Source organism: Palaemon carinicauda, chromosome 27 (assembly GCF_036898095.1).
Source record: "Palaemon carinicauda isolate YSFRI2023 chromosome 27, ASM3689809v2, whole genome shotgun sequence".
NCBI classification, from domain to species: Eukaryota; Metazoa; Arthropoda; class Malacostraca; order Decapoda; family Palaemonidae; genus Palaemon; species Palaemon carinicauda.
Window position 1 is genome coordinate 32,404,900 of NC_090751.1, and position 15,502 is coordinate 32,420,401.

The 15,502-nt window shown below is 43.2% G+C and overlaps 1 protein-coding gene across 1 annotated transcript in view; it reads left to right on the plus strand.

Moving 5' to 3' along the window:
- The window catches only part of LOC137620654 (uncharacterized), a 452,540-nt gene that overhangs the window by 411,748 nt on the left and 25,290 nt on the right, over positions 1-15,502 (plus strand). Inside the window, exon 28 of the mRNA XM_068350990.1 lies at positions 6,548-6,668. Coding sequence (XP_068207091.1) covers positions 6,548-6,668 — 121 coding nt within the window. The remainder of the gene's footprint in view (positions 1-6,547; positions 6,669-15,502) is intronic.

A 15,502-nucleotide genomic window follows, 5' to 3' on the forward strand; every position in this document is an offset into this window, starting at 1 on the left:
ACGATCCTAGTTCTCGACCTTCCCTTCCCTCTTATGATATGATCACGGTTACGGTCTGACTTATTCTTATTCATAATACAGTCAAAATAAAATCTTTTATCATGATATTGATATAATTTAAGCACCCCAGGCCCCCCGGGCCCCTAATTTTCTTTCCTTTAAGATGCTCATGTATCTTTTATCTTACAGACTGTACGCTGTGCGATGACGGCAGGTGCCACTGTCCTCCATCAACCCTGCAGCCATGACGTGTGTCATTCGCACGCCCACTGCTCTGTCCAAGTGGATGACTCAGCTGTTTGGCATCCGGACAATTGTGTAGTCTGCTACACAATAACCTCCACTCTAACATCTGACTCGGTGAGTGCATTTTCATTAATACAGACTTGTAGGGAGTTACGATTAATTTCGATGGTTTACATTAATCACGATTATCATTTTTAAGGCCACAGTCCTCTGGACTTCCCGCATGCCTTTCACTTCGTGTCTACGAAGTCCTTGGACTTCTCCACTTTTCTTTGGCATAAATGTCCCTCGCTAATAGTCTGTTCTCTTTCAGAGCACCCAACTTGAAAAAGACACAGCTCAGGCTACCCTCAAGATCTGGATTGGCGGGTTCGCCCGCAACGTGAAGGCCAAACAGCCTTATATCCTCTCTGAGGAATGGTGTTCCCGCCTCTACCCCCATGCTAAAACTTCAGCTGCGGTCCCCAAAGAGTTGGCGGATCCTATCATCGAGAGGATCGAATCCCTTCTTCTGGCCCCGGACCAAGAAGAGACGGACGGCACCCTAACTGAGGATGTCGCTACCCTCAACCTCAATGTGGAACCCATGTCTCTGTATGATCCCAACGCAGGTAGGGACGTAGGTGAGTCAGGTGGTTCCCGGGCTAAGATTACTCTCCCTAGCCCGGCTTTCTCTTCTATTTCACAACACTTCTTTTTTTTTAAGGTTTTCCGGGGACAACCGGGACTGATGTCAGTTCCCGGCCTGTTCCCCCCAAGGTGAAGGCTCATCGTAAGCCTTTATATAAGACCCACAAGTCTTCCAAAGACCACAAGTCTAAGAGATCATCATCTTTGAAGGCTAAATCTTCCTCCACCAGAGTCTCTCAAGACCCAATTGCTGTGCCCTCAATCTCTCACGGAGTAGTCTTCGTTCCAGCACCTGTTCCCCCCTCCCGACGGAATCATTTAACCCGGTGAATTTTTCCGAGAAGATGTTTGCTCGTTTTGAGTCGATGCTATCGTCTCATACGCAGCAATCACAAGAGAGAATAGCTTCCATGGAGAGCCTAGTTCAGGGACTCCTGCACTCGGGGCTGCCACTGCCACAACAGCAATACCCCATCCCCGACGCCTCCAAGCTTCCTCCTTTCAATAAGAATAACCCTTGGAGGTTAGCATTGCATGCCCCCTTCTTGGAGGGTATATTGTCAATTGAAGGTTTCGGTACCCGGCCTCTTATGGATTATGAATTCTACCCGCCGGGTCTTGAATTCCCCTTCCCCGGCTACGCTCGCCTCACAAAGGAGGCTCTAATTCGATTAGATAAGGTCCCAAAGAAAACTGTTATTTTTCCTAAAGAACAGGCACAGTCTGTCTTGGTCCCCGTGTTCAATGAGTGGGACTGCTTGAACACAATGATTACGGCCTACAAAAGTTCTTATACTATGTTTGTGGCCGACGACCAGACCCCTACCCCATGTGCGACCAAGATCATAGAGACGGTCTTTCAGGCTATCAAGGAAGAGAAGCCTTAACCTCAACTCAGGGAGACCGACTTAACCTCCCTTCTCTTTCCGGGAGACAATGAATGTTGGCGGAACGCCCCAGCTACCTTCTCGGTAGGTAAGTTGAGCCAGGACTGTGCCTCGACGCAGTTCAGCGAACGGCTTCCCAAACTCCCGGAGTCTCTCATTAAATTGGAATTCGAGTCGAGGTGTAGACTTAGCAGATCCCTTAATTCAGTTGCCCTTTCTGAATTGACCGTCGCCACTTACAACGAGGAGGACCTCCTTAAGGTCCTCACTAAGTCGCTTTTGCAAAACTTTATGGCTGACGCCTATGATTTTGCAAACGCCAGGACCCGTTGTCGACGACACGTCCTATCCGAAGCCATGATTAGGCACGAACCTAATAGGCTCATCAAAGCTCCAGTCTGGGGCCCGGATCTTTTCCCAGAGGACTTAGTTAACTCGGTCCTTAGCGAGGCAGCTAGAGCCAACCAAAACCTCAAGGTTAGGTGGGGACTGGTCTCAAAGAGGAAATATGAGCCTACTAGTACCCCAATTCGAAGTAGGAAGAGATTGAGGCGCTTCCAATCTTCCCAATTCATGGTTCAACCGGTCTCAGTCCAACCTGCTCCTCAAGTTCCCCAGCCTTCTACCTCAAAGGGCCACAAGAAGAACAATACGTCCTGGTCCCTCAGTCTCAGATCGCCTCGACTTCCTTCTCCCCCGCCTTTAACCCCACTTATGAGTCTCAGGGCTCTTTCCGTGGCTACCAGCGTCACGGGTTCCAGGGGTGCCTTTCGTGCCCGAGGTGGCGGAAGGGGTTACCACCGAGGCAAGTCTTCCCGCGGAAGCAGAGGAGGCAAATCATCCTCCAACCATTCAGAAACTGCAGGTAGGAGGGAGATTGTGCAAATTTCGGGACCATTGGAAGTTCAGCATCATCTCAACGGAAGAACTACGTTCCTTCACAAAAGATCTGCTACTAAAGAATGCAATCCAAAGCATACGTCGCTTAATATTTCAAGGACGCTTATTCAGCGTGCCAAAGAAAGGTTCAGACAAACGGAGAGTAATCCTGGATCTGTCTCGTTTAAATTCCTTCATTCGTTGCGACAAATTCCATATGCTTACCGTCTCGCAGGTGCGGACCTTACTTCCCCGCGGGGCCGTCACCACCTCCATCGATCTTACAGATGCCTACTATCACGTTCCAATAGCAAGGCATTTTCGTCCTTTTCTGGGCTTCAAGCTAGGCAAACAAGCCTATGCATTCAAAGTGATGCCATTCGGGCTCAACATAGCACCCAGAATCTTCACCAAACTAGCAGAGACAGTAATTAAAGAGCTTCGAACTCAGGGGATACAGGTAGTGGCCTATCTAGACGATTGGCTAATCTGGTCAGACAATGCCCAGACTTACCGCATAGCAACGAACAAAGTCCTCACCTTCCTTCGAGAACTGGGATTCCAAGTCAACCTCGAGAAATCCCGCCTGGTCCCGGAGACCAAGTTTCAATGGCTGGGACTACAATGGGACCTGTGCTCCCATACGCTGTGCCTCCCCAAAGCCAAAAGCAAGGAGATAGCGAGGAATACAAAACAATTTCTCAGGGAAAAATTGACCTCCAGAAGGAACCAAGAGAGGATCCTAGGTTCCTTACAGTTCGCCTCCGTGACAGACATCGTCCTAAGGTCCAAACTCAAGGACATAAACAGAGTGTGGCGCTCCAGAGCAACCGCAAAATGCCGAGACAGACGTGCCCGCCTTCCCCCAATCCTGAGAAAAAGTCTGCAGCCTTGGACGAAGATCAAGAATCTTTCCAAGTCGGTTCCCTTACAACATCCGGTCCCGGGACTCGTCGTTCACACACACGCCTCCTTAACAGGGTGGGGAGGTTACTCCCAACACAAGAAAGTCCAAGGGTTATGGTCACCGGTCTTCCAACAAATGCACATCAACATCCTAGAGGCCATGGCAGTCTTCCTCACTTTAAAACGTCTCGATCCAGCAAGGAATCTCCATATCAGACTGGTTCTCGACAGTGCAGTCATAGGACACTGCCTCAACAGAGGAGGCTCCAGATCAGCCCAAATAAACCACATCATGTTGAAGATTTTCTCCATGGCGGCAATGCACAAGTGGCACCTGTCAGCAGTCCATCTAGCAGGAGTCCGGAATGTGGTAGCGGACTCACTTTCCCGGACGACTCCGCTAGAGTCGGAATGGTCACTAGACAATCGATCTTTCCAGTGGATACTATCTCAAGTCCCGGGTCTCCAGGTGGATCTGTTTGCGACGGAATCCAATCGCAAACTAGATTGTTACGTAGCCCCCAACCTGGACCCTCAGGCTTATGCCACGGACTTTATGATTCTAGATTGGGATACCTGGAAGACGATTTATCTGTTTCCTCCGGTGAATCTCCTGCTGAAAGTTCTGCACAAACTCAGATCCTTCAAAGGTCAAGTGGCTCTCGTAGCCCCCAACTGGCCCAAGAGCAATTGGTTCCCCTTGTTGCTAGAACTAGGTCTCCGCCCCCGGCGGATTCTCAATCCGGTGCTAACACAGACAGTACAAACTCGCAATGTGTTCGCTTCCTCAAGGATTCTGAATGCCCTAACTTTATGGACTTCATGAAGTTCGCAGCCCAACGAGGTGCAAACATCGATCCTTTGAATACTATTTTCCTGGAATCTGACAAAACGGAATCTACTCTCCGTCAATATGACTCAGCTGTCAAGAAATTAGCTAAGTTCTTGAAAGATTCCCAAGTTGAGCAAACGACGATGAACCTAACTGTGACATTCTTCAGAACTCTCTTCGAATCAGGCCTGGCAGCCAATACAATTACTACAATAAAGTCAGCCTTGAAAAAGATCTTCCATATTGGTTTTGACATTGATCTAACGGATTCATATTTCTCATCCATTCCGAGAGCTTGTGCCAGACTAAAACCTTCAACTCGCCCTAGCGCAGTTTCCTGGTTTTTGAACGATGTTCTTAAGCTAGCCTCTGACACCCCAAATGAATCCTGTAACTATATGGCATTATTAAGAAAGTCACTTTTTCTTTTGAGCCTCGCCTCTGGCTCCAGAATCTCAGAATTGTCAGCCTTATCTAGAGACCCAGGTCATATAGAGTTTCTCTCTTCGGGTGAGGTCCTTCTCTCCCCTAACAAAGTTTTCCTGGCTAAAAAGGAGGACCCCCAAAACAGGTGGTCTCCCTGGAAGATTGTTTCACTTCCTCGGGATCCATCCCTGTGTCCAGTTACCACCCTGAAATTCTACTTAGTAGAACTTTCACTACAACCACAGGGCCCTTATTTATTAGAGAACACGGAGGAACTATTACCCTTAAGGGAATCAGGCAACAAATTCTTTATTTTATTAAACAAGCTAATCCTCAATCATTCCCACATGTCCATGATATTCGAGCTGTGGCTACCTCAATTAATTATTTCCACCATATGAAATTTGATGAGCTCTCAAAATATACCGGTTGGAAGTCCCCTAAAGTTTTCAAGCGTCACTACCTAAAACCTTTAGAAGCTCTTAGATTTGCCACAGTAGCTGCAGGGAATATAGTTCCTCCTGAAGGTACTGAGTCCTAATCACAACGTATTGCTCTGTCCTCTTTCCCTCCTGCCTGGCTTACCTGTTGTTCCTACCTGTTTTGTTTACCATACACCCTTATGGTGTATTATTTTACTATTCAATTGATCAATTTCACAAATTGTTTTGATTTCACTTGCTCTTGAAATCCCCGAGCTGATTTTATTTTGTTATGTTAAATCCTTGTTATGGATTTACTTTTGCTTGGTTCTCTCTATCATCCCCTGATGGGATTTTGTACCATGCTCATATTCATATCTATGATTGAATTTTTACCTTTGCATTTTTGATTACCAAGCTGGATTACCACTATTCCTATCTGTTGAATTCTACCTACGGGTTTCATTATTGATTGTTTACCATGTCTATTTATCACTGTCATATACATGTTGATTTATTTTTGCGGGTTTCCACATCTCTCTTTTCTGATATTAAAACTCATCAGCTATGTTATTTTTGTGTTATTCCCTCTTCAGGTAGTTAGCCATATTGGGTCCCCATTCTCTGGTACGATTTCACTGGGCGGCACGGGTCAGAGCCCAGAAAAGGGATTTTGACGTAGGAAAAATATATTTCTGGGCGAGAGACTCGTGCCGCCCAGTGAACCGACCCGTCCCTCCCTAATTGGGCCCTAATTGCTATAAGGAGTGACGTCACTGGCGTGGGATTGCTAGTAGTAGTAGGATGTTGAACGGCACCTCGCTGTTCAGGGATATTGACAGGAGATATCTAAATGGTGCGAGGCCTTTGGTCGTGATTTATTCACACGCCCCAGTATTATACCGACACCTTATTAAGGTGAGCGAGCTGGGTTCAACCTAGCATTCCTATACAAATTTTTCTCTGGTAAATTCATAGCAGTTTTTACCTTAGAAATGATGTAAAAGGGGCATTTCACTGGGCGCCACGGGTTTCTCGCCCAGAAATAGATTTTTCCTACGTCAAAATCCCTTTATTGGTTTTTTTACCTTTTATATACCAGAGTACTCATAGGCATTTGAGAGAAAGTTAGTCAAAAAGAATGTCATGCTAATGGCAGGTAGTGCATGTCATTGAAAGTTATCCAGCAAAGACTGTACTCTCTTAAAATATTTAATGACATTTCTTCTTTAGGCCATTCTTGTTATTTTTCATATCATTAAAAGGATGTTTACAAACAAATCTAATATTTTTATTTTTATTCTTTTTTTTCTCACAAGGTTGAATACACTTGCCCTGTAGATTACCTTTTCCCAGACAAAAGTGAAAACCTGAGTACTACTTGTATGGAAGATCTTGAGTGGACAAACACACATGAAGCTATTTTTATCTGCAGAGAAGGTACAGTAAACTGTTTGCCCCAAGACTATAGATATTTGTTTATTTAAATATTTCTATATTTTCACATTTTCCTACTTATATACAGTATTATGGTCTTAACATGACTGGAATGTAACTTGTAGAACCGACAATGCTAATGTTGAAGTGTGATTTAGATGAGTTACAGGAATGAGATATGACCATGTTTTTTTTTCAACTTGTGATGTACAGTCAGCACTCACATTTTTCAGGTTTATTCTTCATGATTTCACTCGTTAGTAACACAGAGAAACGTATAACCTATCAAAAAAAAAATAACACATTCTCAGGTTTGCAATAAGTACTCATGGCTGGATGATTTCAAACCAACCGCGCTCCTTTGCACCCGGCATTTTGTGTGTAATTTCCCTTGCCACGCATCACAACACCCCATCTCCTGCTCACTCAGCCTTAGTCTTGCTCTCTCCTTGTATGTCCATCACCTGCTTAGTTTCTTTGAGAGCAGAATCACGTTTTGATATGAAAAAGTGATATTCTGTATTTGCATAGTACAGTAATGCCTTACAATACAAAATTAATCACTTCTGTTGTGGTTTATGTACTGTGATTTTTTCGTAATGTGAGTTGCCTTTTACATGTAAATAGCATAATCCGTTCCAGGCCCTACTAAAACGTCACATTAGATGTTTATAATAAGGCTAAACTCCACTAAACTCAATGAAATGCAAACATTTGGATCATTCATTAATAAGCTAACTGTTAATAACCTGTAAAGTAAATGTATAATTAAAGCAGACTGTAAAACAATGCGTTAATAAATGGAAAATATAGTAACAAAAATGTGGAACCTTACCTTTGGAGTGAGGCGATGTTTGAGAGCGAAGTGGCGGGGTGGTAGAGGAGGATGACAAACGGCAGAAAACATTAACAAGTGGCCGAAAACATAACACTTAACTTTAAAAAACAGATTAATAAATGGCAGAGAACATTAACACTTAATTCTAGGAAACACATTAACAAATGGGAGAATATATTAACACTTAACTTTACGATAAACTTCAAATTAAATTTTTTTTCTTCTTTTTTTTTTTTTGCCTTTTTCTATTTTTCTAATTTTTTTTTTTTACTTTTTGTATTTTCTAAATTTAATTATTTTCTTCATCAGTGCCACATTTCTTTCTTTTTGTATCACTTTCAGCTTCCTCTTGGCTAATTAGTACCGAAGGCCTCTTTAAAAAATGTCTATCCAAAGAAGCTTTTTTCAGCCTGCTTATTAAAACGTTCCTGAAATGACTCGGACAAAGGTTATGAAAAAATACAAGAGTACAACCTGCGAACCTTTCCTGGGTGTGTCTTTGACAAAAGCTGCCATTTTATGGTAGCAAGCTAGAGCCTCCTTAAATTTTGCCGTTCTCATAGTGTCCTCCTCCTCCTCCTCCTCCTCCTCCTCCTCCTCCTCCTCCTCCTCCTCCTCCTCCTCCTCCTCCTCCTCCTCCTCCTCCTCGCCGCTTGAGAACTGTTCCTGAATGACGTTCACTTGCGTGGCCTCCAACTCCTTCAGGTCGTTCATCGTAAGTCCCTCTTGGTGCTCCTCAATAAGCTCATTAATGTGGTCCTCATCAGTTTCCATACCCATGGACGTCTCGAGTATAATGATCTCAGCAACCTCAGATTGAACAACAGGTTCAAGATCATCAACTTTTCGGCATCGAATTTGGCTTCAGCTTGGCCTACGTGGAAGCCCTCGAATTCTCATGTGGAGACTGCATCAGGGTAAAACTTTCCACGCAGAGTTCAAGGTGCGCCTGAAAACCTCCCGCCAAGCTGTATCAATGATTCTGAGGCATATCACATCAAAATGCTCCTTCCAAAATTCACGAAGGGTGAGGTTTGTGCTCTCAGTGATTTCAAAATGTGTCTTGAAATATTTTGTGTAAAGTTTCTTAAAGTTTGAAATCACTTGCTGGTCTATGGGCTGGAGTAGAGGGGTGGTGTTAGGCAGAAGATAGAGAACCTTGACGAAAGAATACTCCGTTAGGATAAAATCCTCGAAGCTAGGAGAGTAAGCAGAGGCATTGTCCAACACCAGCAGGCATTTAAGGGGAGGTGCTTCTTTTCCAAATATTTCTTCACAGTCGGGCTGAAACAAAGGTTCACCCACTCGGTGAATAAGGTTTTTGTTACCAAGGTTTGCACATTAGACTTCCACATTACCGGAAGCTTCTCCTGAAGTACTTTGTGGATTTGAAGGCTCAAGGAGTCTCCGAGTGATATACCAGCAAGGTTTTCACTTTACAATCCCCACTGACGTATGCACAGCGTGCAGGGGTAAGCCAGTCTTTCATAGGCTTATGCCTGGGTAGCTTATTTTTCTTCCGCCGTGATGTATGTCAGACAAGGCATTTTCTTCCAGAAAAGCCCAGTTTTGTCACAGTTGAAGACTTGCTGGGGACAGTAGCCTTCCTGGGCAGTACATACATACACCAAGGCACTTCCCCCAATTTTGGGGGTTAGCCGACATCAACAAATGAAACAAAAACAATAAAAGGGGACCTCTACTCTCTACGTTCCTCCCAGCCTGACAAGGGACTCAACCGAGTTCAACTGGTACTGCTAGGGTGCCACAGGCCCCCCCCCATTATCCACCACAGATGAAACTTCATAATGCTGAATCCCCTACTGCTGCTACCTCCGCGGTCATCTAAGGCATTGGAGGAAGCAGCAGGGCCTAACGGAATTGCGTCACAATCGCTCGCCATTCATTCCTATTTCTAGCATGCTCTCTTGCCTCTCTCACATCTATCCTCCTATCACCCAGAGCTTCCTTCACTCCATCCATCCACCCAAACCTTGGCCTTCCTCTTGTACTTCTCCCATCAACTCTGCATTCATCACCTTCTTTAGCAGACAGCCATTTTCCATTCTCTCAACATGGCCAAACCACCTCAACACATTCACATCCACTCTAGCTGCTAACTCATTTCTTACACCCGTTCTCACCCTCACCACTTCGTTCCTAACCCTATCTACTCGAGATACACCAGCCATACTCCTTAGACACTTCATCTCAAACACATTCAATTTCTGTCTCATAACCCACAACTCCGATCCATACATTACAGTTGGTACAATCACTTTCTCAAATAGAACTCTCTTTACATTCATGCCCAACCCTCTATTTTTTACTACTCCCTTAACTGCCCCCAACACTTTGCAACCTTCATTCACTCTCTGACGTACATCTGCTTTCACTCCACCATTTGCTGCAACAACAGACCCCAAGTACTTAAATTGATCCACCTCCTCAAGTAACTCTCCATTCAACATGACATTCAACCTTGCACCACCTTCCCTTCTCGTACATCTCATAACCTTACTCTTACCCACATTAACTCTCAACTTCCTTCTCTCACACACACTTCCAAATTCTGTCACTAATTGGCCAAGCTTCTCTTCTGTGTTTGCAACCAGTACAGTATCATCCGCAAACAACAACTGATTTACCTCCCATTCATGGTCATTCTCGTCTACCAGTTTTAATCCTCGTCCAAGCGCTCGAGCATTCACCTCTCTCACTACTCCATCAACATACAAGTTAAACAACCACGGCGACATCACACATCCCTGTCTCGGCCCCACTCTCACCGGAAACCAATCACTCACTTCATTTCATATCCTAACACATGCTTTACTACCTTTGTAGAAACTTTTCACTGCTTGCAACAACCCCCACCAACTCCATATAACCTCATCACATTCCACATTGCTTCCCTATCAACTCTATCATACGCTTTCTCCAGATCCATAAACGCAACATACACCTCCTTACCTTTTGCTAAATATTTCTCGCATATCTGCCTTACTGTAAAAATCTGATTCATACAACCCCTACCTCTTCTAAAACCACCCTGTACTTCTAAGATTGCATTCTCTGTTTTATCTCCAATTAATCATTACTCTACCATACACTTTTCCAATTACACTAAACAAACTACTGTAATACCTCTTGAATTACAACACATCTCCCTTACCCTTATATAGTGATACAATACTTGCACAAACCCAATCTACTGGTACCATTGACAACACAAAACACACATTAAACAATCTCACCAACCATTCAAGTACAGTCACACCCCCTTCCTTCAACATCTCAGCTCTCATACCATCCATACCAGACGCTTTTCCTACTCTTGTTTCATATAGTGCTCTCCTCACTTCATCTATTGTAATCTCTCATTCTCATCTCCCATCACTGGCACCTCAACACCTGCAACAGCAATTATATCTGCCTCCCTATTATCCTCAACATTCAGTAAACTTTCAAAATATTCCGCTCATCTTTTCTTTTCCTCCTCTCCTTTAAACAACCTTCCATTTCCATCTTTCACTGTCTCTTCAATTCTTGAGCCAGCCTTCCTTACTCTCTTCACTTCTTTCCAAAACTACTACTTATTCTCTTCGTATGAATGACCCAATCACTAACCCCACCTCAGGTCAGCTGCCCTCTTTTCCTCATGTACCTTGCGCTTTACTTCCAAATTTTTCTCTCTGTATTTTTCATACTTCTTTATACTATTACTCTGTAGCTTCAAAAGCCCTCTTTTTCTCTTCCACTTTTAACTTCACTCCTTCATTCCACCATTCACTGCCCTTATGCTGCCTCCAACAACCTCTTTGCCACACACATCACTTGAAATCCCAACAAAAATTTCTTTTACTAACTTCCACTCCTCTTCTAAATTACCAGTTTCTCTTACTTTCACTTCGTCATATGTCATTTCCAACCTTTCCTGATATTTACTTTTTACCCCCGGTTTTATTAGCTCTTCAACCCTCACTAGCTCCCTTTTACATCCACCTACTCTATTCCCCCACTCTTTTGCTACAACTAATTTTCCTTCCACCAAAAAATGATCAGACATACCGTTAGCCATACCCCTAAACACGTGCACGTCTTTCAATCTTCCTAACATTCTTTTAGTTATCAAAACATAATCCATTAATGCCCTTTCTACTACTCTTCCATTTGCCACTCTTACCCATGTATACTTATTTTTATCTTTCTTTTTGAAAAAGCTAATACTTATCACCATCTCTTGCTCAACACACATATCTACCAGTCTCTCACCACTCTCATTTTCACCTGGTACGCCATACTTCCCAATGACACCTTCTACCTCTCCAGCGCCTACTCTAGCATTTAAGTCACCCATGACAACTACTTAATTCCTTCTACCCAGTCCTTCTACACACCTAGTTAATTCATTCCAAAACTCATTCCGCTCTTCTTCACTTTTCTCACTACCTGGCCCATACGCACTGACAAACACCCAACATTCCCTACCCAACCTAACCCTTAACCACATTAACCTAGATGATATCTCCTTCCATTCCACTACTTTACCTGTCATCCATTCACTCGGCAATAAAGCCACACCCTCTCTCGCTCTTCCCCTTTTAATCCCAGACACTCTACCAGACATTTCACCAAACATCACTTCACCCTTTCCTTTTATTTTTGTCTCACACAAGGCCAATACATCCATCCTTCTATTCCTAAACATACTTCCAATTTCACATCTTTTACTCTCTATCGTACTACATCCACGCACATTCAAACACCCCAAAACTAGAGTGCGGGGAGCAGTCACTCTCCCCCCAGCTCCATCTCTCTGTCGATGTCTCACAGGATGTAGATGCAGGAAAGGGGGTTCCCAGCCCCCTCGTCCTGTCCCTTTTAGTCGCCTCTTATGACACGCAGGGATAACGTTTGCACTATTTAAATTGTTTTTATGCCCCCGTGGCCACAGGGGGCAGTAAACTTGTTAAATGTCTTAACAAAGGCTCCACCCACTTTCGTGTCCGAGCTTGCAGCCTCCTCATGACGCACCACTGAATGAACGCCGAACCGTCTCTTAAATTTTTTACACTAACCCCGAGAAACCTTTAACTCTGGGGGTACCTGCTTTGATGTCCCTTCTCCTGTGTCATTTTTGGCCTAAGCACACACGAGATCACCAAAAATGGCTCTGGCCTTCTGGCAGATTATCGTGTCGGTGATAGTGTCTCCAACGATTTCCTTGTCCTTAATCTTTACAAGCAGCAGTCTCTCCATCTAATTGTGGACGTGGCTCCTCTTGCTGGAGGAAACAGTCATTCCTTAGTTTAGACTGTGTCACTGCATTGATGGTTTCCTTTGGTTTTTGGATGGTTCCTATCATAGATGGATTTTGGCGATCACACTTAACCGTATGCCAGCCTCGTACTTTTTAATTATCTCAATCTTCATCTTCATCGATAGCATCCTCTTCATCTTCCCCTGCACATCAGCAACAATCTTTGGTCCCATGGTTAACACAGTAACGTAATATCATCATAGGATACACAAAGTTAATGCGTATGACAGGTGGAAATCTACGAAGTACGATTGGGCCCCTCTCCTGTAATATTTTCATGTGTATGTGGGTACAAGAATGCTCAAATACTGTATGTATACAGTATATATATATGCTTTATATATAGTATATGTACTTTATATTAGACCGTATCGCTTTTGAAACTTGTCGAACCAGCCTTTGTTGGCTGTAAAGCCTCGTCCTAGAGGCGGCGAATCACTCGTCGTAGTGCTAGTACGCTGTGGTTCATTAGCAACATCTATATTGGCTTCTTCTTTGTCATCGTCATTGAGCAAGGTTTGATCAAAGAGAGACTTGGCCTTTGTTCTGATCCTATTAGTATCCACACTTACATTTTTTGTCCTACAATCTACAATCCACAAGGCTTATGCAGATTCCATCTTAACAGTTCGCGTATTACGTGGCGTTACCACACGTTTCGCTTCTTTGTTAAACAATATTGTCACAGTTCTGCGGATGTTCACTTCATCTTTCTTTATATAGCGCACAGTAGATTCGTTGATGCTATAATAGCGTGTCACCGTGGCATAACTTCTACCTTCCTTCAACATATCTAAAAGTTTTACCTTTTTACTGGCGCTACAGGAACTACAAACGCGAGACACTTGTGAGAGTACAGTACAGCGTGAAAGAGAGACTGGTGAAGCAGCGGGATACACCAAGGGAAGATGCTGGGAAAGGATGCGATGATGCGTAGCCAATCAGCTCGTGGGATACATCCACTCGTGCTCTGATTTGTCGACCTCACACCGGTAACCAACCACATACCTTGTCTGACTTCCAGTGGGTATAAGAGCAAGCTGCTTTTCTTGTCTGGCACCCCGAGAAGCAGTTTCTTTTGCTCATCAAGATGAAACATGGCTGCTTTCCGCAATAAGGCAGTATTTTTTAATTTTTATTTTTTGACAAAAAAAAACCCGTGGCGAGGGATCACTGTATTTCCATTGACTACAGATGGAGCCCCAGCCATGGTTGGTTGAGAGAGGGGACTACTGTAGTTGCAAGACTAAAAGAAGATAATCCCAACATGATAACTTACCACTGCATAATCCACCAATCAGTACTGTGTGCCAGTCTAGGAGATGAATATAGTGAAGTCATGGAGACTATTATGAAGCTAGTAAACTTCCTTCGATCAACGTCGGCATATCAACATCATCTACTACGAACTTTTCTTACCGAGGTCAATGCAAGCTATGACAATTTACTTGTGCACAACCATGTGAGATAGTTAAGTAAGGGAAGAGTTTTTGAGCGATTTGGGGCAATTAAGGAGGAGTTTTATAGTCCTCGAGGATCCAAAAAAGTAGGAAGGCAAAAGGGATTTTCTAAATTTCTGAAAGATAATGAGAAAATGGAAAGTGTTGGATTTTTGGCAGACATAATGTCACATCTGAATTATCTTAATGTCAAACTGCAAGGGGAACAAAACCCATCATCAACTTGATTTCTACAATTTGAGCATTCCAGAAAAAAATTGGAACTTTTCAAAAACAATATTTAGAGCCAACTTTTCCATTTTCCCAAACTTTTTGAGCAACATAAAATGAATAATATTAAATACAGTATGTCCAATTTATTGAGAAGCTGATCAATAATATCAAGGTACGAGTTGAGGACTTTGTTCATGGAAAACAGTTGTTGCCGTTCATTCTAGGGACAGATATCACAGAATTTTCAGTAGAGGCAAAACACACCTGCAAATGGTAGATGCTCCAAAAATCCAATTGTAACTTATTGACTGTCAAGAGAATGTAGAGATGAAACAAGTACACTCTGTGATTGTGCACCAGAAACCTTTTGGTCAAAAGGAAGGATCCGCTGCTTATTTTCCTACTCTTCACAGATTAGCAGTGCAAATTTTCAGCATGTTTGGCTCCACTTACTGCTGCGAGTTTGCTTTCTTGACAGTGAACTTCGTGAAGAACAAGTTCCGCTCCTGTATGACAAGTGAACACTTCCACCACTGTCTTTAACTTGCTATTACTCCATTAGTACCAAGGTTATGGGAACTGACAAGAAGCAAGAAGTGCAATTTCTCTCGCTTAAAGACTTGCTGTGGTGTCTTTTTCACTTGAACATTCTTCATTTTATTTTCTGAAGAAAAGTTCATATCCTGTTATAATTTCATACCATGTTCTCAGATTGGTTGTTTTATTTTGATGATTTCATGTAATAAAAATTTCCGGACCTATGCATACATTGGAACTTGCCTAACTGGACTTTTGCTCATAATAGGTGAGTAGCGCTGGTATACATATTGTACAATACAGTACAGGTATTGCAACAATGTATAGTATTGTTTATTAACTACACCGAATGTAAATACTACTTTACTCTACAAAATGTATACGGTGAGTTGTCAAACAGTGCGCGTTGTCCTGTACAAAACAATACAGTACTAACTAAGCTGTACTTTAGGGATAATACTGTACA